The sequence below is a fragment of the Eleginops maclovinus genome, chromosome 4, assembly GCF_036324505.1.
Source record: "Eleginops maclovinus isolate JMC-PN-2008 ecotype Puerto Natales chromosome 4, JC_Emac_rtc_rv5, whole genome shotgun sequence".
Classification (NCBI taxonomy): domain Eukaryota; kingdom Metazoa; phylum Chordata; class Actinopteri; order Perciformes; family Eleginopidae; genus Eleginops; species Eleginops maclovinus.
Window position 1 is genome coordinate 7,541,088 of NC_086352.1, and position 23,691 is coordinate 7,564,778.

At 41.5% G+C, this 23,691-nt stretch overlaps 1 protein-coding gene across 1 annotated transcript in view; it reads left to right on the forward strand.

Annotated features, from left to right (window-relative positions):
• The first annotated feature begins 2,477 nt into the window (after positions 1 to 2,477).
• The window catches only part of LOC134862621 (thrombospondin type-1 domain-containing protein 4-like), a 45,309-nt gene continuing 24,095 nt past the window's right edge, over positions 2,478 to 23,691 (forward strand). Inside the window, exons 1-7 of the mRNA XM_063880626.1 lie at positions 2,478 to 2,760; positions 3,354 to 3,409; positions 4,090 to 4,162; positions 5,571 to 5,893; positions 7,535 to 7,970; positions 8,934 to 9,036; positions 11,044 to 11,180. Coding sequence (XP_063736696.1) covers positions 3,381 to 3,409; positions 4,090 to 4,162; positions 5,571 to 5,893; positions 7,535 to 7,970; positions 8,934 to 9,036; positions 11,044 to 11,180 — 1,101 coding nt within the window. The 5' untranslated portion in view covers positions 2,478 to 2,760; positions 3,354 to 3,380. The remainder of the gene's footprint in view (positions 2,761 to 3,353; positions 3,410 to 4,089; positions 4,163 to 5,570; positions 5,894 to 7,534; positions 7,971 to 8,933; positions 9,037 to 11,043; positions 11,181 to 23,691) is intronic.

The window sequence follows — 23,691 nt, forward strand, 5'->3', positions numbered from 1 at the left end:
ATAAGGGTCTTTGTAACATGTGATGCACATCTTTGGGTGAGCCTTAAAACAACAGAAAAGTGTAAACATACCATTTGGCTGTTATTTTACGACTCCATTTCTGCCTTTAATGTTATGTGACTTACTGTAATGGACTAGGCCAGGCGTGTCCAAAGTTCTTGGAAGGCCACATACAGAAAAATATACGAAGGGCTGGGCCAGAGGAGAGGAAGAGTATATCTCAAACTTGTAATTTATTAGAAAATGAGGCTTATTTACACATGAATACCACCGTGGGATATATGTCTACATATACATGTAAGAAGTACAACATAAGACAAGCACAGGTTTCAGGTGTGGCCCATATTCCATTAGACTTTTAGAATTTGCTGATTCCGATTAAAAATCAACCAAAGGCCGCAGTTGGCCCCCAGGCTGTAGTTTGGACACCCCTGGACTAGGCTATGAATGAAGGTTGCTTAATTGTATGCCTGTCTGTGAACATCAAGCCACAATTTGGTGACATTGTGCTCCTTATTTCTAGAGATACATGTGATAAAGCAGACCAACTCCCTTTATGGGGATGATCCAAACAGACACATATTTGAGTCAAATATTTCTATACAATAAACTATTTCAAAATATGAAACGTCTGGGAGTCTGGGCAGTCCACGATTAACCCACTGCCGCTAAAGTAGCTCTCAAAGACAGGTTCATCTCAAATGATCTTGAATCCAAACGAGATTTTTAGACAAAATGACGAAAGGTTTATCTGGATGTTTACTGTAAACATCATGGCTGCATAACGTGTTGGTTTCTGATCTCTCACAAACATGATTCCAGTACTGAAGTGATGTTTTCCTCTCTGACAACAAACCACGTGGTTCAGCAAGTTCATTTTCAGCCGCTGTGATAAACAACATTGTTTTGTGCTGACACATTTAGTCATTTTATGGGACTGCGGCTGTCAACGTCCCAAAAACTGTTAACAGCGTTGAGGAGTGACAGCATGCAGACGCAGAGGCGGACGCAGAACAATATCTCATCGCTGGAAAGACGTCCCACACCATTAAAAAGACCCGACACATTAACATGAGGTCCCTTTGTCTCGGTGAGGAATAACCCCACAGTTTTTATTCAGGGTTTGTGCTGGTAGAGGTGGGGTTCAAGGGTATGTAGTGATGCCAGCTGTCTCAATCCATAACCAAATACGGTCCCTCACTCTCTATTTACAGTATTACGTTTCTTCTTTCCAACCCTTTTGATCATTTGTTCCACCTCACAGCATCACATATGAGTTTCTCCTGGAGAGCGTTGTGTACTGTACTACACTGCGAAAAGTAACCCATCTGGATCCGTCTTTGCAACTTGTTTAAAGATTTATAAATTCATTATACTTAAAGAAACATTCAAATCTGATTAAAATAAACTAATAGTTTGCTTTTTTCTATTAAATGTTTTTTAAAATGAACCTTATTTTAGGTACCGAGGCTGGTTTGTTCAAGTTTGATAAGCAGCTTGTATCCGGCGGTAAGCCAATGCATTTTTCGTTCAGTGTCTTTGTTCAGTCTTCTCCAAAGCCCGCCTGTAGAGGCCTTCAACGAGTCATCCGGTACATTAATCCATTAAACTGCTTTAATTGGAGGCCCATTTACCTGTGAAGGGTTTGGAAACATTGTGGTATTGAAGCAAATTCCTGAGCAGCATTTACATGCACCAGTGAGGACGTAGAGTAGAGACACTACATACAGTATGGATATAGAGGTGCACACTTCAGTTTGAAGGCATCACATCTGCTGGACAAGATACCACAGGGTAATGTTGGGTGAGATACTTTGAATGTTTTCAAGCTTACAATCACTTCACACTGGAACAAGTTGAATTATAAAAAAAGTTCCTAAGGGAGGAGTCAGGTTTTAGTAACTTTCATTTTTCTATTTGAGTTCACTTCTCCCCAACACTGAGGATCAAATATATTACATTTTTGTGATTTGGATAAACTGACCATTTAATCCTGCAGGATTTAAATTGTATGTAAACTGTTGCTTATTATTGCTGTTATTCTAATCTTTGATTGCAATTTTGTAGAGTTTAGTAGATCAATCAGACAGGTTGACATTTCTTTTCTGTCACGTGTTTAGCCAACACAGAACAGTCCAATCGAAAATCAAGACCAAACTGAGTGCAGTTGTTTGGTTCAAGGATTTCAAGGTTATCAAACTTGCTAAAAAATCCCTAAAAGTCATTTTCTGTCCACCAGCAGAGTTTACAGGACCAGCATAGCACCATAATTCACCTGTGGTTCTAACATGGACACTACAGAGTGAGGGAGAGGCTGGGGGTGAGCGATCACACTCGGTCTGTAGTAAACACCACTCACGTAAAAGGAGGAGACACACACACTTACACTTTGACATGCCACACACACACACTCGCAGAGAGAGTGGTGGTTGCGACAGAGGGCGCAGCAGAGGTTGTTTTCAGTCCGTAGTGAGTTTCAAGCTTTCTGTCATTCTGTCTTTGTGCGTAAAATGAGCAGAACCGGCGGGACCCCCGCGATGACCGAGGTCAGGACTCTCTGTTGCGCCGGGGTTTGATGCACTGCTCTGGACACGGATTCACTCACACACCGGTAAATGGCTGAATCTCCGGCGGGACACATTGGATCTCCACCTGGATTAAAGTTTCGAGCATGAGGATACCTGCGCTTGGATAGCAGTAGGACACACTGGATTGAAAGTGCAGTGAAGTAGAAAACGCTGAACCATCAATAACCTGCAGGTATGTCGACATCATGATACACACTGTGAATGTTGATTTATTAATTAGTTCTTTACGCGAGTTTCCTTTTCATTATCCTTGCATATGTGTGTTTTTCACCTGGTTTGCAAGACTTTCTGACCATCCTGTCTGCTTCAAAGCACTTATTTTTAGACGAAGCTGAGGCAAGGTGAAAGTACAGACCTGCTGTCTAATGGGGGGTCTGTCTTGCAGCAGGGGGTCTCCCTCTTTAGGAGTCAGAGGTCAGAAAGATCCACTCACATGGTCAAGTGGCGACATGTCGTTCATTTTTCCCCTGAGTCAGTGTCTTAGTGGCTGTCAGACACAGGAATGCAGTGACAGATGTAAAAGTGACAGGATGTTGACATTTCTGGGATATTTCATCTCAAATCTATTACTGCCACTTTGATACTGATCACACTTTCAGGGAATAATCATCCGACTAAAAATATTGTATTTTGTAGATGGAAATAATAAGAGATACTTTGGATTGATGCTGCCCTGCCTTTGCACTGCAGCCACACAGACAGCATTTGTGTTAAACATGTCTGTGCCACTCTGGTGCATGCTAATGTAAACATCTCTATTTTAAGGTGTCCAATTTTAGGAATCCAGGAGCTATGCTGGAAGCCTGCGTCTGGATTTCCAGGTAATTTCAGCGCGATTATTTGAATTACTACGACTTATTTTATTAATGCTTTTGTTATAATCTGTAGTTAAATGCAAATGTTTCTGATTTTGTGTTTAGCTGTATATAACTGTCTCATTTTCATATTACCCTCTCAAATTTAGCAACCTTTCATTAGGATCACGATGCCATGTGTATTCTTGATTTTAAAGAGAGCATATTATGCACATTTTTAGTGTCATATTTGACATGTCTCCATGCTCTAATGTTCAAACAGCTCTTTATTTTCTCATACTGCCTGTGCTGCAGCAACTGCATTTCACCCTCTGTCTGAAACCAGAACCCAGTCTGCTTGGATTGGTTAGCTGATCTGCTGTGTGGTGATCGGTCAACCGCTTAGAGATGTCCCGCCCCTTAGCCTATCACATACAATGATGTTGGAGCACTGGCCAATAGAAGAGCAAGTGATACATGATGATGTCACTATGTTCCGGTAGTAAAAAAACGAGTCAAATGGAGGCATTTCAGGCAGGGGTGGAGAGTGTGGTAGAGAAACTCCCTCTGGAGGGAACACAGGGATTTTAGCCTCTGCCGACCATTTACATGCACAAACAACTACAGGAAAGGGAAACTTTGGGCCTCTTTGAAACACATAAATGAATCTACCAGTATCACCAGTAATCCTTTCTGTTTTCCCTCAGAGCTTCTGTCCTCCTCCTGCTGCTGCTTTGGTCCGACCTCCTGCACTGTCAACACACCACAGACCACAGGAAGGTGAGCAGCAGTTGTGTAGCAAGTGTTGGAGGAACATGTATCTGTGCTGACGCGCATGTCAGCACACACATACACGACGCGAGACCTCCCTTGAATATTTCCAGGAGTTTTGTTGTTTTATCTCTTCGTCTAAGCGCTTGGTTGGCACAGAAGAGTGGAACTTGTTCTTAATGTAGTCAGAGATGGCATGCATGATCGTGTCTTGTTGGCATGGATAAATATCGCCCTAAATGATTACATTAGATTAGATTCAAGAGTACTGGGACGAAACCAAATGCAGCTATCCTCTAGAAGTGCAAGAGATGCAAGAGGGTGCAGTGTAAAATATATGTTTCATATATATGAACAGTACTTACAGGTATAAAACTATGACTATAGACACTATAAGACAGTACAAATACTTAGTACATAACATGAATAAATATGAGCACACTGGTTATAGACACATATACACATAGAAGAGTACTTTAAGGGTAATCCTGTTACATGTATCCGTTACTTCCTAAACCTAGCAGGGGTTTGTTCAGGTTGAACAGAGAGAGGAAAGTGATGGTGGTGCTAATCTGTTAACTTGAAGTGAACAGCTCTGTCGACTGGCGTGAAACAGAGAGGGCTGATGTCAGCTGTCAGTTGAGCCCCTCTTGACCTCTGAAGCAGCAGGCACCACACAGGGGAAAGGGGTGGATGCTCCTGGGGGATGAAGCTGACTGACAGATCAACTACACTTTCTGGATAGAGAGTCCATTTGTAGTCCATGTGCTTTCTCCCAGGAGTCCAGCTGTTTGACCTGTGCCTGACCCCGGAGATGACAGTGGTGTTGAGTTACAAAGGGTCTGATCTGCATAGCTGCACTGGCTGATTGACAGCAGAGAAACTTCCTGCCAACTCTCCCTCCTCCTGCTTCTGTATTCTCCTTGCCAGAAGTCAAAGGCAGCTGAGCTTTTACTACGGCCATGTGTTCGCCTGGAGAGGCAGCACTGAATGGGGACAAAGTGCTCCTTAAAGAGCAGGATTTCCACGCAGCTCCACGGATAAATCTGACTTGGCAGAGGCCCCCTCCTGGCAGGTTCCTTAAACAGAGCCCGCTGTGATCAGTGCTAATACGCTGCACAAAGCCAAAGAGTCAACAGTGAGAGATGCAGGTAGCCAATAGGGGATCGGCCTCTAACAGACACCCTCTAATCAGCCAAATCAGGGTTTAATAAGCATGAACAGAGGTCTGTTTCATGGACAGTGTTTGGAGGCAGGACAGATGAGGTCACCGACTTGAGCTTTTATGCAAGGCCATAATTTAGGCAGATTAAAGTCTCATTGATAGAAGCTTTCCATCCATTTTTGGCATCCACTTTGTCTGGCACTGTCCTGCTTTTCGTCGCTCTGTGGTGTCACTAATCTTGTTTTTCTGCAGGTTTCTCAGAGGGCAGAGTCCCAACAGGAGTTCAGGGCCGAGCATGGAGAAGTCCAGGGCTCCTGGGGCGCCTGGGGCTCCTGGACAGCCTGCAGTAGGACCTGTGGAAGAGGGGTGCAGGAGCAGACCCGGCCCTGCCTGCCTGTTTACACTCCGTCACAATACCCCTCCAGAAGAGAAGGTGTTCAACCCCAGCAACCGGGACACGTCATCTCAGCCCTGAGGCCGACCGTTCCTCTGCACCGCGGCGTGGGCAGGAGTGTGAACAGCAGCAGGCGAGGAGACCTGAGGGAGGAGAAGGAGGCGAGGCCTGGAGGACGGAGGTACTGTGTCACCGTCCCGCTCAAGAGGAGGAGATGATTTTGATCCAAAAACTCAGAAGTTGAAGTCATTGTGCTGCCACTGGAATTTTCCGCTGATGTGATTAATTCTATTACATTAAATTAAAGTGCTGAAAGGAGAAAACAAATAACAGATGTTGATTACATAACAATACACCCTCACAAAAAACAACAACAATCAGACAAAACAAAAATACAAATAACAAGATGTCCAATCCCGAATACCCCTAAAAAAACAACAGTTGGTCAAATAGTCACAAATATAATTGTTTTTAAATATACGAGTGAGAAAACAAAGACTTAAAAGAAAATATATAAAGAAAAAAGATATAGTGACATCACTATGAAGCGTTCACGCTCTTCTATTGGCTAGCGGTCCAACACATTGTATGTGATAAGCTAAGGGGCGGGACATCTCTAAGCAGTTGACCAATCACAACAGAGCCGGCCAGCTAACCAGTCAGAGCAGACTGGGGCTCTGGTTTCAGACAGAGGGTGAAAAGAGGTGCTGAAGCACAGGCAGTATGAGAAACATAAAGAGCTCTCTGAACATTAGAGCATGGAGACATGGACTAAAGAAGTACTTAAAAAACCTGTCACTGTCTTTTGGAAGTCATTTGGATATCATAATGGTCAATGAAGAACTTTTTTCAGTATCGTATTAGCAGCTCTAGACTTTGTTTAGATCTGGAAGTCCTTAAATAGTGTGTGTATGTGTGTGTGTCTGTGCTGCATGCTGAGCAGCCGGGGCTGAGAGTGACTCTTTGGAGCCGTTGCTCTGACTGCCCTCCGGTCTTTCATGATGGACTCAAAGGCTCGGCTTGTGCTCGGCAGCTTTGTGACCTCCTTCCTGTTGTGCCTGCCTCTGAACAAATAGCCCTGACAGCTGAGTAACGGGGGGTTGTTTGAGTTGGAACTTAAGGAGCCCAGAAATTGACAAAAGCTCCTCAGAGTTCTGCTACCGGGGGCTGGACGCTCCTCAAAAGTTGTGTCAGTTTCCTCAGTAAAAAAAGACATTTAGCTAGAAAGCAAACAAAAGGAAGATCCAAATGGCTTCTGTTGTTCTGCTGTGGGTGGTTATAAGAGGAGTAGATGATATGTTCTATAGTTTGACACCTCCAGACACTTTCAATTCCAGTGTTTGGCAGTAACTAGGTACGGTAACTTCAATATTGTACTGCGTTTAGCTACTTCTACTTTGATTTAAGGAATTTTCTTTTAGCTTGCTCTACTTTCTCCTGGTACTGTACCACATATTTTAAATGATTAGTTATTATTTACTTTACAAATGCACTGTATCACATACAAAAAAATACTTAAATAAATGTACTGAAAGTAGCTGAAGTGTAGCTGAAACAAAAAGTGGATCATTCCATTGGCTAAAAATTAATTTAGATAATAAATCTCTTTATTAATTCATGTATTATGATAATCGTTTATTCATTGTTTTGGACAAATGTTGAATATCTTTTTTCAATTTCTAAAATATTAAGAGATGTTGCTTTTACATCTGAATACTTCCTCTGCCTCAATAAATTAAAGTGTTTGTTAGTAGAGGAGTGTGTAGGTTTAAAGATGGTGAGGCGGTGAGTGGTTCAGCTTCTGATCTCTGTGTGTCTTCAGGAGGGTCCCTCAAATCAGCCCAGGGCGGTACGGTTACGGGACGGCTCCTCATGTTGCTCCACTGCAGACGGACGCAAGCCGGAGCTCAGAAATGTCTCGGCCCTCCAGACAAAGACGCTCCCCTGCAGCTGAACCTTGGCACCCCTACCCCCACCACCAGCCCACTGCAGACCACAGGCCACACAGCCGGGACCCCTCCAACAGCCTCCATCAACACAGCAGACCCTACAAGCAGCTCAGGGCTCAGCTGCCCAGAAATAACCAGGTCTGGGCCCCCCTCTACCAGCCGGGCTCTGCCCACCTGGCTCAGGACCAGCAGGGGCCAGGATCCAGCAGCCAGACATCTGGACCCCAGCACCAGGAGAGACCCTACAACCCCCTGCCTGTCTCCTCCTGCAGCGGGGAGCAGGCGCACTACAGGATCTGCAACAGTAACGTATGAATATTTAAAATCCAGAATCAAACCTTTAATTTTCACAAGCACAAAAGTGTAGTGAGGATGTTAGCAATGAAAAAGAAAAATGTAAGTCTGTGTGTGTGTGTGTGTGTGTGTGTGTGATTTTCACACATTGTTCTGGTATATTATTGCTTTCTTTACATTAGAAAAAAAGCAGAAATTACGCCTGAACTACTAAAATAATAAAATCAAAAAAGTCACAATGAGCAAAATATAGAAATATTAGACATCAACTTTAGAGTGTTTTCCCGATGCAACAGTAAATGTACAGGTCCATGTGTTGTATGTGGGGCCACAGCTATAACTTGTGCAGCTATGCAGCACTTTGCAATGCATTGTGGGGGTTCCGGTGATCCTAAACTGATCAGCAATGCAAAAAAAAAGAAGAAAAGTTGTTAATTTTTAGTCAAAATAAATTGTGATTCGGCAACATGTCTGTGAAGGTAGGGGAGCTTTTTAGTACATTGTTCAGTTTGTTACTGTTTTGCATCAAAAACCAAACATTAAAAGACGTTACCATATCAGCGTACAGCAGCTGCACAGTGTGTGGAAAGGCTTTGCTTATCTGATCTGAGTTTATGGAATCCATCCTGTGCATTAAAGTAGATTCAAACAGTGTCTGCTTCTGTACATCGTCCCCGCCGTGCGATGACAGGGATGTTCAAGCAAAGTAAGGCAGAGCAGCGGCTTGTTTGGACAAAGGAGACATAGGGGGATGTCAGAGTGGCGAGCCTTTTATAAATACTGAAATCTAAAGACCGTTGGCAAGAAAACTGAGCTCCATCACAGGATTAAATCTGTTAAAACAGAGAGGTTCAATCAGTGGCGGCAGAGCGTAACAGTGCGGAGCGTGAGCCTGCTGCAGCAACAAGAGGATTCACCTGGTGGAGATGTACTGTGTGTGTGTGTGTGTGTGTTAATGGTGTTATATTTTATCCCCAGGCCTGCCTTCCATCCAGCAAACACATCAGGGCTGTTCAGTGTTCTTCATACAACAGCAAACCCTTTATGGGCCGACTGTACGAGTGGGAACCTTTCAACGAGGGTGAGTTATCGTGCAGGACGAGCACACGTATACGTACTGTAGTGTTACTTTGACTTGGACTTACTTACACAATGACATGACCCTGCTGATGACGGCTAGTTAGTTCTGCCTTATTAGCAATGCCACAATATCAACATGCTAATGCTTAGCAGTTCAGCGTGAAGCATGCTAACGTAATAATGCTCAGCAGCACTGAACACAAAGTACAGAGTAGAAATGCTCCATTTGTTTATCTAAATACTTATTCTATTGTCTGTCATGGGGAGTCAATTGTATTTCCTCGTGGGGAAAACAAAGACCATCCATCCATCAAATCATAAACGAACTTAAAGCACTGAACAAATTGTAACGTAGACCAGATGATGGTCAACAGACTCTCCAAACCATACATGTCCACCTCTTTTATTTTTTCCAGTTTATTTTCCCAAGTTTCGACTATCACACATTACATATCATTAAAGCTATTTACTCCTCTCTTGCCATCATAAAAAAAACATAGCTCTTTCAGTTGCTAATCACTCCTCTCTACAAATAAAAACCTTCTGTAGCACCCGGTGCCTAAAGCTCCCTTCAAAATAAAAGCATGAGCAACCAATCACTAAAATGAACAACAAGGAGGACACACAATCTAATTACTCTATTCAATAGCTTGAATGTTAAACTGTTAAATTACAAACAACAATGAGTAAATCCAACACTGAGAGGAATGTATAAAGGGATGTACGAACAGATCAATAATTAAGAGTTTAATTAAGACAAGAAAAGACAAAACAAACTTTAGAAAATGTGTTTATAAAGTGATAAGAATATGTCTAAATGTTTCCTTCTGAGATCAGGATCCCAACCTAAATGTCACAGTTTTTCACAATAAATCACATTTACACTGTCAGTGACATCATCGTCTGCCTGACCTGTATGAACTCAGGTGTGTCGTGCATCGCTGCAGCGTGTGTAAGCTCTGTCACTAACACACACTCTCTGACCTCACTCACCTGCGGTATCCAGGCAACAGTCAAAACACCTCCTGTAGTGTAATGTCTGTGAGAACACTAATGTAAACACCGGGCTGCAGATTAATATCCTGTCAAACACGAGAGAGTCCTGAGATCTTTGTGCTGCAGACCTCCGCTGACGGCTAATGCAGACGTAAGGATTAAATAAACTCAGGTGAATGTTTGAGGGTTTAGTCGGGATTATCTTACTCCCATCTTGAACAAAGCTTAGATGTTCTCTTTGTACATCTGTTTAAGGAATACTTTGCTTTTCAGGGGGTTTATAGTATATCTAATTAATAAAGCACCTGAACAAAATGTAAAGAACAGGGATCAGGATCCTCTCCGCTGCTTTATGTCAGTAAATTAATCTGTAGCTGAAACCTCATAGCTGGTTTTAAAGTAATTTATTGGCATTTTAACGTCTGCTTCATCTAACTTTCAAAGCAGAATAGGAGTATCATTCGCTCAGTCAGTCATTGAACTCGTCAGACTCTTTCTGAATCATTCTGGATTTGTAAAGCTCAATTATCTGCTGCTTTAGGGCACATACTATTCCTATATTTTGAAGTGTTTTTGCTATAGAATGTGTGTTATGTTGCCATTCACTGCAGGACTAAAGCAGCAGTCCGTGTGCAAAGCCACCTTACACATTGTTGTGGTATTTTATTGCATTGACTCATTGAAATTTAAAGTAATTTAAAGTCCAACGGTTAGACAGCCGACCTGTGTTTGGGTTTTATAAGTAACGTTTTGATAAAATAGTTGAATCTTTTGGGAAATTAAGGGTTTAGAGGCCTGTGGTTTCATATCTGGTGCTACAAAAAGGTTGATTTATATTTAAAATGTAATGTGCATTCACTGTGCTCTACTCTCCTATCCATTCCTTAGTGTTGAAATTGTTAATATGGGAAGTTATATTTATTGAGACTGGATGTAGTGTAAATTGAACTGTCAATCTTTAGTCTTCCATTGTCTTTTAAGTACAAGTAAAATGTCCTGATTCCCCTCGCAGCTACCGGGGGTCAGCAGTGTGAACTGAACTGCCGGGCCACCGGGTTCAGGTTCTACGTTCGTCAGTCGGAGAGTGTGATCGACGGGACGCCGTGCGGCCAGAACGAAACTTCTCTCTGCGTGGCGGGAACATGTTCGGTATGTCGACTGTTATTTCAACCCTTTGCTTCCTTTTAACGATTTCTACCCGATCCGTGTGTTTAGGAATAGTTGCTATTCTAGCAAACTGCAAAAATCAGCTTCCTTCAGCTTTGTTTTATGCAGGTTGGCATTAGATCCTTGGTGTTTAAATAATTGACAACCAAGGCACATTAAGAATAACAAGGACTTTGTTTGTGCCCGATCCAAAGGGTTTATATAACGCCAAGAAAACATTTGCTACAGAAGTGCCGTTTATTTTATCGGCTGGTCTTAAACAAAACATTTTTCCTTCTCTCTGAAAGTTGACAAATAAAATCAAACTCAAGTGCTCTACAGGATGTTTTTATGGCCAACCATCTGAAGTTAATCATCATGGATGGAGGTCATTTTATTAAAAAGTAGGTCTCTTACTGTATGTCCCTGAAGACCAGGAAGGAATTTTGGACGTTTACTGTAAATGCCAGCCACGGTTATATTGGATCGACCTAACTTCAATTTCAAAATCAAAAGCAGATCTCTTATTTCACTCAAGATTTCATGGGGTGTAAGCAGGAAATATTTAGGAGTAAATAGCATGTAAGGGGTGTGAAGACATTGTGTAAACTCCAAGCAGCATACTCTAATATATGTCTGGCTTGTTCCCTGCTCAATCAATGGGATACATGTCTTGCATTCAACTTGGAAATGGAACTTGTGTTGCAACTTTAAGTCTCTTGAATATAAAAGATACACACTCCTCAGACAAACCTTGGTGTAGTAGTGTGTGTGAGCAGCAGAGGGCAGCATGGTGTCAGTGTGTGTGTGAGGAGTGAAGCAGAGGTCAGGAGGAGGTTTCTACCCCCGTAGAAAGAGATGTCAATGTTGGACATATTTGAACTTCTGACCTCCTAACACACGGTGAAAACACACCTGTGGGCACGGACGGAAAGCATGTGTGTGTTCTGCGTTCAGGGCCACTTTAACGCTTGTTTGATCAGGGTTTAAAGAAGATAAATATTGTAGAGAAAGAGCTGGTTTCCACTCTGTCGATGCTGACCTCGCTCTGTTAACCCCGTGCCTTTCCCATGCGCTGTAATCCAGCCACAGTCTTTGCAAAATTAAGATTTAATAAAGATAGAAAAGCCCTCTGATCTCTGGTTCTGGCCTTGATCACATTTCCTCTGCTAACACGCACGCCACGGTGATCCTACGCGTGGGAATGGTGGAATTATTATTAATAACGGAAGCTAAATTGTGAGTTATGGGTCTAAATTTAGGGTTTACAGAAAAAGCATTGGGCTCCAAGTGTTAGTCATGTATTCCCTGCCATAGATACTTATTATTTGAGGGTTGAAACTCATCAGCAGCTTTTAAAAGAGATTTTCTTTTTCCATCCCTTTCCCTACTGGGATTTTCTCAGCTATTTTAGTTACCAACCAAGAGATAATTGTATAATTTTGTTTAAATAAGCACTGTTCATACCCATACAACTAAGCTGTATTAATTGATCATTTTATTCACACATAGTGACGGATAATAATACAACAATAAGACAGAATACAGGTTCTGTATGTGGAATTGGACACCCTGATATTTAACAGAAAGTAAACACAATTTATCTGAACACATCTAGAAGCTAATAGAGTTCACCTATGATAGAAACATTTACAAGTTTATAACACGTAGTACTAACTAAATATCTTTCAAATGTAAATGGGAGAAGTACTCAGGTCTTGTACTTGAGTAAAGTAGAAGTACTCGGGTCTTGTACTTGAGTAAAGTAGAAGTACTCAGGTCTTGTTCTTGAGTAAAGTAGAAGTACTCAGATCTTGTACTTGAGTAAAGTAGAAGTACTCAGGTCTTGTACTTGAGTAAAGTAGAAGTACTCAGATCTTGTACTTGAGTAAAGTAGAAGTACTCAGGTCTTGTACTTGAGTAAAGTAGAAGTACTCAGGTCTTGTACTTGAGTAAAGTAGAAGTACTCAGATCTTGTACTTGAGTAAAGTAGAAGTACTCAGGTCTTGTACTTGAGTAAAGTAGAAGTACTCAGGTCTTGTACTTGAGTAAAGTAGAAGTACTCAGGTCTTGTACTTGAGTAAAGTAGAAGTACCAGAGTGTAGGAATACTCTGTCACAGTGAAAGTATTCTAAATGTTCCTCCAGTGAAAGTAGAAAGTACTCTCCTCTAAATGTACTTAAAGTAGCGACAGTAAAAGTAGTCATTGTCTGATTGGTCCATTTCAGAATAATATCTCTGATATGTTTTATAATGATTGATCATTAAAGTGTTCTCAGAGCTGGTAAAGGTGCAGCTAGTTTGAATGGCTTTGTATACTGCAGGGTAGCTGCTGGATTTACTGCAGGTGAACTACAGTCTGATTTAAGGGCTGATTATATTTACCATCATTAATCCTAATCTGCCTAGCAACTAAAGGTACTAAATACATGTAGTGGAGTAAAGTACAAAATAGCATCAAATGGTAATACTCAAGTAAAGTACAAGTATCTCTTCATCGTAGAGTAACTTAAGTCATGGATAAGGGTCAGAGTAAGCGATGCCATTTGAAGGAATCTGATGTTTTGCATATTTTGAATCCTTTTGCAGTGCAGAAGCAGAGCTTATTTCTAAGGCTTGCTGTTTGTTGTTAACCAGGCCTGTAACCATTTAGTTTTATGTCTCAGTTATGGTTGAAGCTACATTACACTCACATCATAAAGCAGACCACTGTGTTCTTTGCAGGAGTTTCTGGAGATAATTTAAGTTTTGGCTTTCATATTGGTCCCATTGCGGGTCTCTGCTTCAGTTTGTGGCAAGAAACTGTTTTTTTGTAATGAAAAAGAAAATTAATTCAAAACATTTGGGCTGTACTCTTTTTGTGGCTGAATCATGCTGTTATTATATCTTTCCATACAAACCACAGAGGTTGTGTGTGTGTTGTGGCGACATGTTGCTGGTAACACTGTCACACTGTCACACAGCTTGTGTGGTCGCTGCATGAATAACAACCAGCTCCGTCCATTTGACCTTTGTCTCCCTGTGCCGCTGCAGGTGTCCATCTTGGATTTCGCAGTGACACACTCAAAGTGGCCTGTCAGAGAGACGGTCTAACTAACGAGGCAGGTCTAGGGCTGTGTTCCAATTCGGAAACATCCCTGAGTCCACTGCCATGTTGTACACTGTGATCACTTTGGCAGTAGCTACATAGCTAACTCACCGCAGCTAGCCAGCTAGCTATGTAGCTTGTGCCAATATTTTCTTTTGTGGTAGCCAATCAGTAGAGACTGCTCATTTAACCCACTGACATTTTCATTGGCTTCCTTTCAACACAAATACTGTGGTGACTTTATTAGATAGTGAAGAAACACATGTATAACTTTTATTTTTGTAGTGCTGTGTTGAAAGGAGCAACCACGACTCCTGTCAGCGTTGATGAAGTTTGTTGATTCTGACTAGAGTACGGGACACACACTCATCCTTTTGACAGCTATAGGTGAAACATCCGGATACTCATATTGCATTTTGCTAAACTTTGCATGGAGACACACTCAAAATAGAGCATGTTAGCATAGAAGTACAACAATTTAGAAAAAACAAAGGTATTTTATGTTTATTAACCTTTCATTATTAACAGATTCGGTCTGATGGAGATCTGAAGTGATTTCATCAGAGGGGGAAGAAGTACCAAGATCATTTACTTAAGTACAAGTAGTAATACCCCAGTCTGAAAATACTCTGTTATGATTAAAAGTCTCTCATTAGTTTTTAACTTAAGTAAAAGTACAAAGGTTTTAGCATCAAACGTACCATTATATACAGTAGCTATATTATATGACTGGATCATAATTGGTGGACTTTAATTATCATTTTGCAGCTGATAAAGGCAATAAATACTCTTTATACTGCCAGCTTTCTCAATCAACAATAGTACATCATAATTTACAAGTTGAATTTAAGTAATAATATGAACCTGCAAAGTAACTGATGTTGTAGAATAAATGTAAGCGGGGGATCTAATATATTATTTGAGCTTTTAGGGAAAATAATAACTTTATTTTGCACTGCTTTCCCTTTCCCTTTTTGTGCTAACTTCCTGTACAAATCTTTGTTTTAAAACAAGAAAGGTGCCGTTACAGTGCATCTTCAGGATCACGCTGAACATTTCCTATGAATCACTTAAACCTGTTGAAAGCGTCGGCTCCGAGGCGCTGAAACCCCCCTGAATGTGGTCACTCGTTTCAGATGAACAGCGAAAGAAAGATCCCTTTATGGTGGGAGTTCCATTCAGTGGGGAATTCTCTCTCTCTCTTTATACCGAGGAAGGGCATTTGAGAAGGGTGTGTGTATTTTTAAAGGCCGATCACTGACCACACACTTCTCTGCTGGCGGTGGTGGGCCCAGCCGAGGGTGGAAACCTTGGGAGCTTTCCGTGCACCACTCTAGACCTAATAGTGAGTTTGCAATAATTCCTGCATGGTGTTAAGTTGCAGGGGATGATGAAAGAACATGTAAAGCAGTTATGAAAGCTGTATTTTGGGTTAAAACAAGTGGATAATAAATGCATTAAATGAAGCTTTAGCCCAGATGTTTTAATTCAGGTATTAAAGGGATAGTTTGGATCTTTACAAGTAGGCTTATATGAGGTACATATCCATAGTCAGTGTCTTATCTAGAGTAGATATCAGTCTGTAAGCCACCAATTTGAAGAAACAAACAGGACTAACGACAAGGAAACAAAGCAGTGTACTGCTGGGGTCCAATCCAGCAGCCAAACTGTATTTTAGACACCTAAAAAAAAAGTTGTTTAAGTTTACGGTATCTTTATCTTACCGTCACAGAAGCTGTAATATCCACCCACGCTGTCTTTGAAACAACCAAAGTAGATTTTTGTCACATGGATGAATCAGATGTGACACAAATATTAATAATAATAATAATAATAATAATACACTTTATTTGTATGGCACCTTTAATGCACAAAGCAGCCCAAAGTGCTTTGCAGAACAATCTAAAGCATCAACAGTGATCCTAGTGAAAAGCCCTTGAAGTGAAGCTGACAAGAAATAAAAATAGATTAGAATGAAACAATTTAAAAAGAAAATTAAATATGTAAAATAAGAAAGAATACAGTAAAACAATGGACAGAGATAGCAGTGAGAATTGAAAGTGTGTCACTCCAGGTCTAGGAGGCGATGCTCCGGCATTAACCGTGTTGCAAAATGAAATGATCCTTTGGGTCTATGGCGTCTGGTGGCAATAATAAGGGCATAGAAAGTGCTATTTGTTCCCTGACAGAAAGGGCTGCCTGAAAGCAAGGTGTAATGTAGCAGACACTTAAACTGATATTGCTTATTTGGGTATGCTTTCTTTTAGAATAACTAAACAGTACATTGCTTGGCTTCCTTTTCTTCCAAACTGCAGTAACACACCGAGAACAATCTCATAAAACCCCACTTCTAAACATCCAAACTGTCCCTTTAACTAATAAGCAAGGCAACATTAAACTGTCAGATTTTGGCTTTCATTTTGACGTATTGTTCTTAATAAAGACAGCGGACAGACGTGCCGCAGTGCCGAGGTCACAGCCGCAGTCTAGCTCCTTCACTGGCATGTTTCCCAGCTACCAGAGCACAGCTCATCAAACAAACATCCTAGACCACTCCTCACGTCTCCCCCTCTGACAGCTGCATCTGGTTTATGCATTCCCCGCTGTGCTGGACAGACAGACTTGTTAAAAGGGGGATGAGTGCTCTGATATACAGCCTGCCTGGTGGAGACTGGTGGAGATACCTCAATCCCATCTCAGTCACGACAAGCCCCAGCTGCACGCTCCCACGGTGTTCCCCACCATTACCCGCTGCAGATGGTTAAATGGACTCATGTCAGCAGAGCCGTCTCCAGTTATTGGACGGATGCAGCAGCAGTTATGATGGGTATTTGCTGAGGAAAGATGCTGTCTTTTTAATCAGTAGGCTACCTGTAATATCACTCTAGGGATTTGAACTCATACTGCCTTACTTTCTAAATGTATGACGATGTTGTTGGACTTCGGTTTCTTGGTTTTGGAACCAGAAGTGACAAGTACAATCAAACATTTAATTTTAAGGCAAAAAAGTGTTGCATTAAACTTTTAGTGAACTAAAAAACAAACTCTGAAAGGGTTAAAGTCCTAAGAAAAAATATGGACAACATTGTGACAGCAACCTGTCAATCACATGGTAGCCCCGCCCCAAAGCATACCCACCTTTTAATGTGTATTTTACTCTAAATGGGACCATGATTTACTAATTGAACATCATACTTTATTTAAGAAGACCTAGAGAAAGCAATAGATCCATAAAGTAATTTGGAAAATGTCTAACGAGGTAATTCATCGAGAAAGAAGTCAGTTATTTTTCTCATAGACTTCTATATAATCTGATCAGTTCAGTCGCTCCCTGCTGGACATTATAAGTAATACCATTTTAAGCCAGTACTCGATTGGCTTCACTTTTCAGACCCAGAGGTAACATCCAAAAAATCAGCATGCTAGCATTGTCGTTGTGAATATGTTAGCATTAGCATTTAGCTCACAGCAATGCTGTCCTGAAGTTTAACTGAAGACTACTCACCTTTTTCATTAATGGAACTATAGTAGTTTGTCCTCAAATGCAACACAAAATAACTTTCCAAAACTTTTGTAATGAATTTTATGATGGATTTGTCTGCAATGTTCAGAAAACGGAACAGAAAAATATCAGAAATATAGATTGTTGATGCTTAATTCATCCCTCAAATAGAGATGCTTTTTTAATCAACCCTCCACAGGGGGGTTAAATGTCATGTTCAGCAGCCTTCAATGTCAGGAAGGCTTGAATATGAGACTTGTAAATGAAGATGTGAAATTGATGACATATTGATGTCTTAACTTCCTGGATATTGACGGGCCCAGCTGTCAGTCCCATTGCCCCATGTCAGCCCTCATTTGCTCTGTGAGACTTGTGAAACTTGTGAGGCACGAGCTTTCTGCTTTCGGGGGTCAGACACTTGTGCTGCATCGCCACACTTCAGCGCGGCTCGGCTACAGCTCATAAAATCTGTTTTAAGAAGACAGGGGAGTGTTTAACCTTGTGAGAGGGGCCTCGTTTCAAGCTGTGAAAAAGCAAAGTGTCTGCGTTTGATGGGCTGCCCAAACACGACTGGTTCTTCTTTTTGTACTCTACCTTTTTGATAAATCTGTACATTTCTTCACCTCAATCCTGCCTTCATTCAGTCTTAATTTGCTAGGATAAAAAACATGAGAAAATTTGTGTTTGCATAAGCCTTTTTTGGTATATTAGCTGTGTTTTATTTTCACGGTACCCCATGGGAGTGTAGGGAACTGCAGGAAGAGTAAAAAGACAAACATTGTTCAGCTCTGTGTTGAACATCCATTTCCTGGTCATATTCTGGCAATTCAGCAGAACAACAGCTGGGCCAGTGCCTTAAATATTGGTGTCAGCAGAAAGTGTTCACACACATCGGAGCCACACGCTCTTCTGGTCTTGTTTTTATTGCAGAAAAACATCAGTGTTCGTTTGCAAGTCTGTCAGGAGGATTATGGAAAAACTACTGGCCAGATTTCAATGAAACTTGGAGGAAGTATAAAACCTGGGCCAAGAAAACACCCAATATTTTAGGAAGGGATCAAAATAATGCAGTGGATACACATCGTTTCACTTTCTTTACCAATGCCAGATAGAGAATTTGTGCTGCTTTCATGTAGGGTCAAATAATCGAAAAATGGGAATGCCCCCTCAACCTTGGAAGTTGGCGAGAAGTTTAGTGAACATTCTCATGACTCACCTTATCAGTTTTGTTTTGTTGTCATGCAAATACTGTTTGACCCAATCAAACAAAGCTTGCAACACACCTTCCTTTTAGCATTACGACCTAAAGGAAGTCACTTTTTACACTCCAGGTGGAAATAAAGTCTGATTTAAGGGTTGATATGCTTCACATCATTATTCCAAGTCTGTAAAGTAACTAAAGGTATTCAATAAATGTAGTGGAGAGCAAGTACACCATTTACCTCTGAATTGTAGTGGAGTAGAAGTACAGAGTAGTATAAAATGTTAATTAAGTGCAATACTTTAGTAAATGTACTTAATTACTTCCCACCTTTGGACTACTGACCTTTTTCATTAATGAAACTATAGTAATTTATCCACAAATGTAACACAAAATAACTTGTGCAAATAATGTAACGATCAGAAATCCATCCATCCATCCATCCAACCGTCCGTCCATCCATCCGTCCGTCCGTCCGTCCGTCCGTCCGTCCGTCCGTCCGTCCGTCCGTCCATCAGAAATGGGAACAGAATAGAGATGCTTTTTCTTTTCACATTAGGACCTAAAGGAAGTAACATGTGTCGGAATAATTGGAAAAACTAGTGGGAAAATTCAGTGAAACGGCTATCACCTTGCATTAAAATATAACCAATCATCCTTTCTGTTTTACACTGAAAAGTTAGAAAAAATACACAAAGAAAACTGGAAAATTGGACAATCTGAGATGTACTTGAATGCACCATTGGCCTCAGTGAAAATCTGTGCCATCCTAGTTTTTATTAACTTTTTGTTCTGCTTTTCTGTCATGCCTTTCAATCCTCACACTGTGGCCCTCTTTAGCCTTGGCATGACCGTTATACGTCAGTGAGGACGTGTTCAACATGTATGGAAACCCAACAGATGGACAGGTGATAGTTTAGAGGGATAGGTGTCCTCGGAGATGGATGGAAGATGGTGATTTGGGGACAGTTGTTGACTCGTAGTGAGCTACTGACACACCACAGCTCTGCAGTGAACGTGTTTCAAGGGCAGGGAGCAGCGTCCAGCCTCTGAGAGTGATTTATGAGGGCATGCTATACGGAGACAGGGTGGTATTTTTAGCACTCAGCGGTCACACAGGTCCTCCTCAGACAGACGGCTGTTGACAGTGATTGGCTGCTATCTGGGTGGTTGTCAATTGAAGGGATACTTTAGCTCATTGTATGCATCGTCGGTCTGTTAGGAATGTCTGCGGCGCTCAATGTGTGGTCAACGCTCAGCGGGGGTTTAGGGAGACTCAGGACCAAGATAAGAAACATAGGAGTCTGTCTGATGTTGCATGGGTTTTTAGAATAAAGTATGTGAGACTACATCTGTGCACAGCCTTTATTCATTAGAAAATGTATTAATTTATGTGTGTGTGTGTGTGTGTGTGTGTGTGTGTTTAAATCTGTTACTGGAGGAGTGTGTCTGCTCAGGGTCAAACCGCAGTGTAAATCAGCTTCTTATCTGATGGAAAGGAGGACTGCAGCAGGTGTTTAAACACACAGAAACAAATGAGTTCACACAGGGCTTATCTGGTCTGGTTGTTAGTTGTCTGTCACCAATTTAGGTTTCACAAAAGCTTCCTGTTGAGGTCAAGAGTGTTGAGTGGAGAACAGGAGTTGGAGCCGATGAAGGCTGTCAATTTTTAACCTCTAAAAAAAGGAAACTTTCCCTGATTTTTCAAACCGTGGTGAGAGGCAAGACAATATCTCAGACAACACCGTATGTTTTGGAAGTGAGTGCTTTGGTTGTCAGAATTCCACTTTTAACAATCAACTTTAAAGGATGCAAGTGTCACAAGTCTGTCTGTATCTTTGGCCGCCAATTTATAAATGCCAGTTGCCGCCAAATGCCTTTTTCCCATAGGGAATGGGAATGTGTTGTCATCCAAAACCTTAATCGACCTGCATGGCTAGCAAAGTAGCGTAGCGTTTTCACTTTTTAAACATGGTTTGAAGTCACTGTTGGGGATTGGCTTTTTGTTTAACAGCCAATCCCACGATCAACAAATGAAACGGAAATGAACCGTGGGTTTACATAAAGAACACAACATAACCGTACAGTTGTAGTGGGTTTTGATAAAGGTCGTTACACACCTAAAGAGAGTTTAATTACACAGACCCCAAGAAATACAATTTATTAAGTTTGAGTAACTATTTTAATTTTTTGAAATATGCTAAGCTAAGTTCGCTGGGTGGAGTTTGGTCTCGAATCAATGAAAATGTGCTGCTGATTGATGCCTGTTTCATTGTAGTGTAGGGCATGTTGCTCACAATCACTCCCTGTAACTGTGAGTGAGACTTCATCCAAGGAGGTTTTCTATTAGCTGTAAAAAGCAATTTATTCTTTATAGTTACTACACACACTCATGTGGATTTGATCTATAACTCCTGCTAAATTGACAGGACGTGATTCATCGCAGATTTGTGGTTCTCTACAGTCAATATGTAATATCCCTTCTGCAGACAAATAGAAACAAAGCCTTCCTTCAGCCACACCTTGCCCCTCCCAGCAAAAATCCATCCCAACCTGCTTTATTCATCAACCCGTCTCCCCCTGACTGTGCTCAAGTCTTTTTCAGTCAAATACTTTGCTCCAAGGAAACAATCATGGGACCTACATGCCTGGCTCTGCTGACTGATATGTATCCCAGATGCACAACATTCATGTGAATTCTCCTAAAGTTTTACCGTTTTCTGAACTTATGCTCTTGAGGACAGTTGACGGGGATGTTGGAATATGACTAAAAAGCTAAATAGATTGTTTTGAAGATGCTGCCGACATGTGAGAGTGTGTTTGCACTGATGTGAAAAACACTAGGGGGCCCTGCTGCATCCTCTTTTCTCATCCATCAGAGTGAGCGTGTTTGAAGCATGATGTAAACTAGATTAATGACAGTGCCATTGCAGCTGCAACGTAAAGTATTTCCCACTGAGGTCCACACCTGCTAAAATGTTTGCAGTCGTGCTTCTGCTAATGAGCTTTGGATCTAAACGTCCTCCAAACTGCAAATGTAGAAGGAGTGGGAATGTGATGGTTTACAGTAATGTCGAGCCCACCTGCTGGAGAGCACGACTCTGATGTGTGTGGGTTAACCTCGCAGGAATCAGGCGCCTGGAGCCAAGGTTGCTTTAGTGCTGACCCATATGTGGAAGGAACCAAAGACCCCGGGGTGACTGGAGAGTCAGTCTGGCCCCGTCCGACCTGTGGGCGCTATGCATCCATAAGGAGATCTGTGCAGATCAGGGGACCGGGAGAGGATGTATGATGATGAGGGCTGCTGGAATCAGCCGCTTCTCTTGCCTGCAGCTGTGCTGTTTTGACAGCTTACTGTGCATGCTGGGGTTTAACTATGAGAACAAGGCAGGTTGAATCAGCCATTCATAATTCCACTGCACTACTCTGTGCCGTTGGTTCTCAAAGATATCAATTCTACAAGTTCGGACCTACCTTCAGAAGTTCCTCAAATGTTCCTTCTTTGTCTCGAACAAGTCTGACGTGCATGGATCATGCCTTTTTGTATCTTGCTGGGGCCATGCTGGTGAAATGATAAAGGCTTTCAACTCATGTCCTTTTGTTTTTCAAACTAATTAAAGACTCACCTGTTCCTCTCCTCCTTAACCTGGGGTCAGGGTTTGTAAATGTTTAGGTTTTTAGGTTTCTAAATATGTTGTGTCCAGGTTTATTCTGCAGGATTCTTTTGTGTGAATTGTTCACTTTTTACTACAACTGTCGATATGCTGCTGTGTGTGTGTGTGTGTGTGTGTGTGTGTGTGTGTGTGTGTGTGTGTGTGTGTGTGTGTGTGTGTGTGTGTGTGTGTGTGTGTGTGTGTGTGTGTGTGTGTGTGTGTGTGTGTGTGTGTGTGTGTGTGTGTGTGTGTGTGTGTGTGTGTGTGTGTGTGTGTGTGTGTGTGTGTGTGTGTGTGGCAGGTGTGCGGCAGGTGTACGCTTCCTTGCTCTCGATGCCTCTAATTACTTTGTAAAACAGCTTCAAAGAATATTTGGAAATGTGGCGGGGCGTGATTTAGTAAGTGAAGTGCCAACATGCATATCATTACCAAGCAAATATTTGCCTCGTTACTCACCTTAGTGAACGTCTAAATCCTCTATCCACCATCACAAGCTTCACAGAAGGCTTTTTAATGGGGATATTTGACCGTGATTACTGAAGTCACGTTGTCCTTATGCAAAGACAGATATGACAAACACTTATTAATGTAATGGTTGAATGTTATTATAGTCGTCATGTATTGAAAGCACTGCAAAATTAACTGTAAAAGCACAGCAACTGCCACTAACAGATTTACAAGGTACAAGAAGGTCGTTTCAAACTGTTACGACCACAACAAAAATCCCATCCTCAAACGTTTTCAGCCGTATTTTAATTATGGAAAAAAAAAGGTTTGATATACAGTACGTCATTCATCCTTGTGTTACTATTAAAAAAAAATACTATTTCATTTAACCAGAAACCAAACCGAACACACATTCCTTCAGAGTAGGAAGTTCTTCCTTTCTTTCCTGCATAATAAATCATTTCAGACCACTAACGAAACTGAGAAAGGAGTAAATGATCTTTCCATGACCGTTTATCAACCTTACCAAGTTTACAAACACCGCTCCTATTATATCAGTTCAATTATTTTTCTGTACTGTATCATCTCGTCCGTCCATCTGTCTGTCCTCCTTGCGTCCCCCC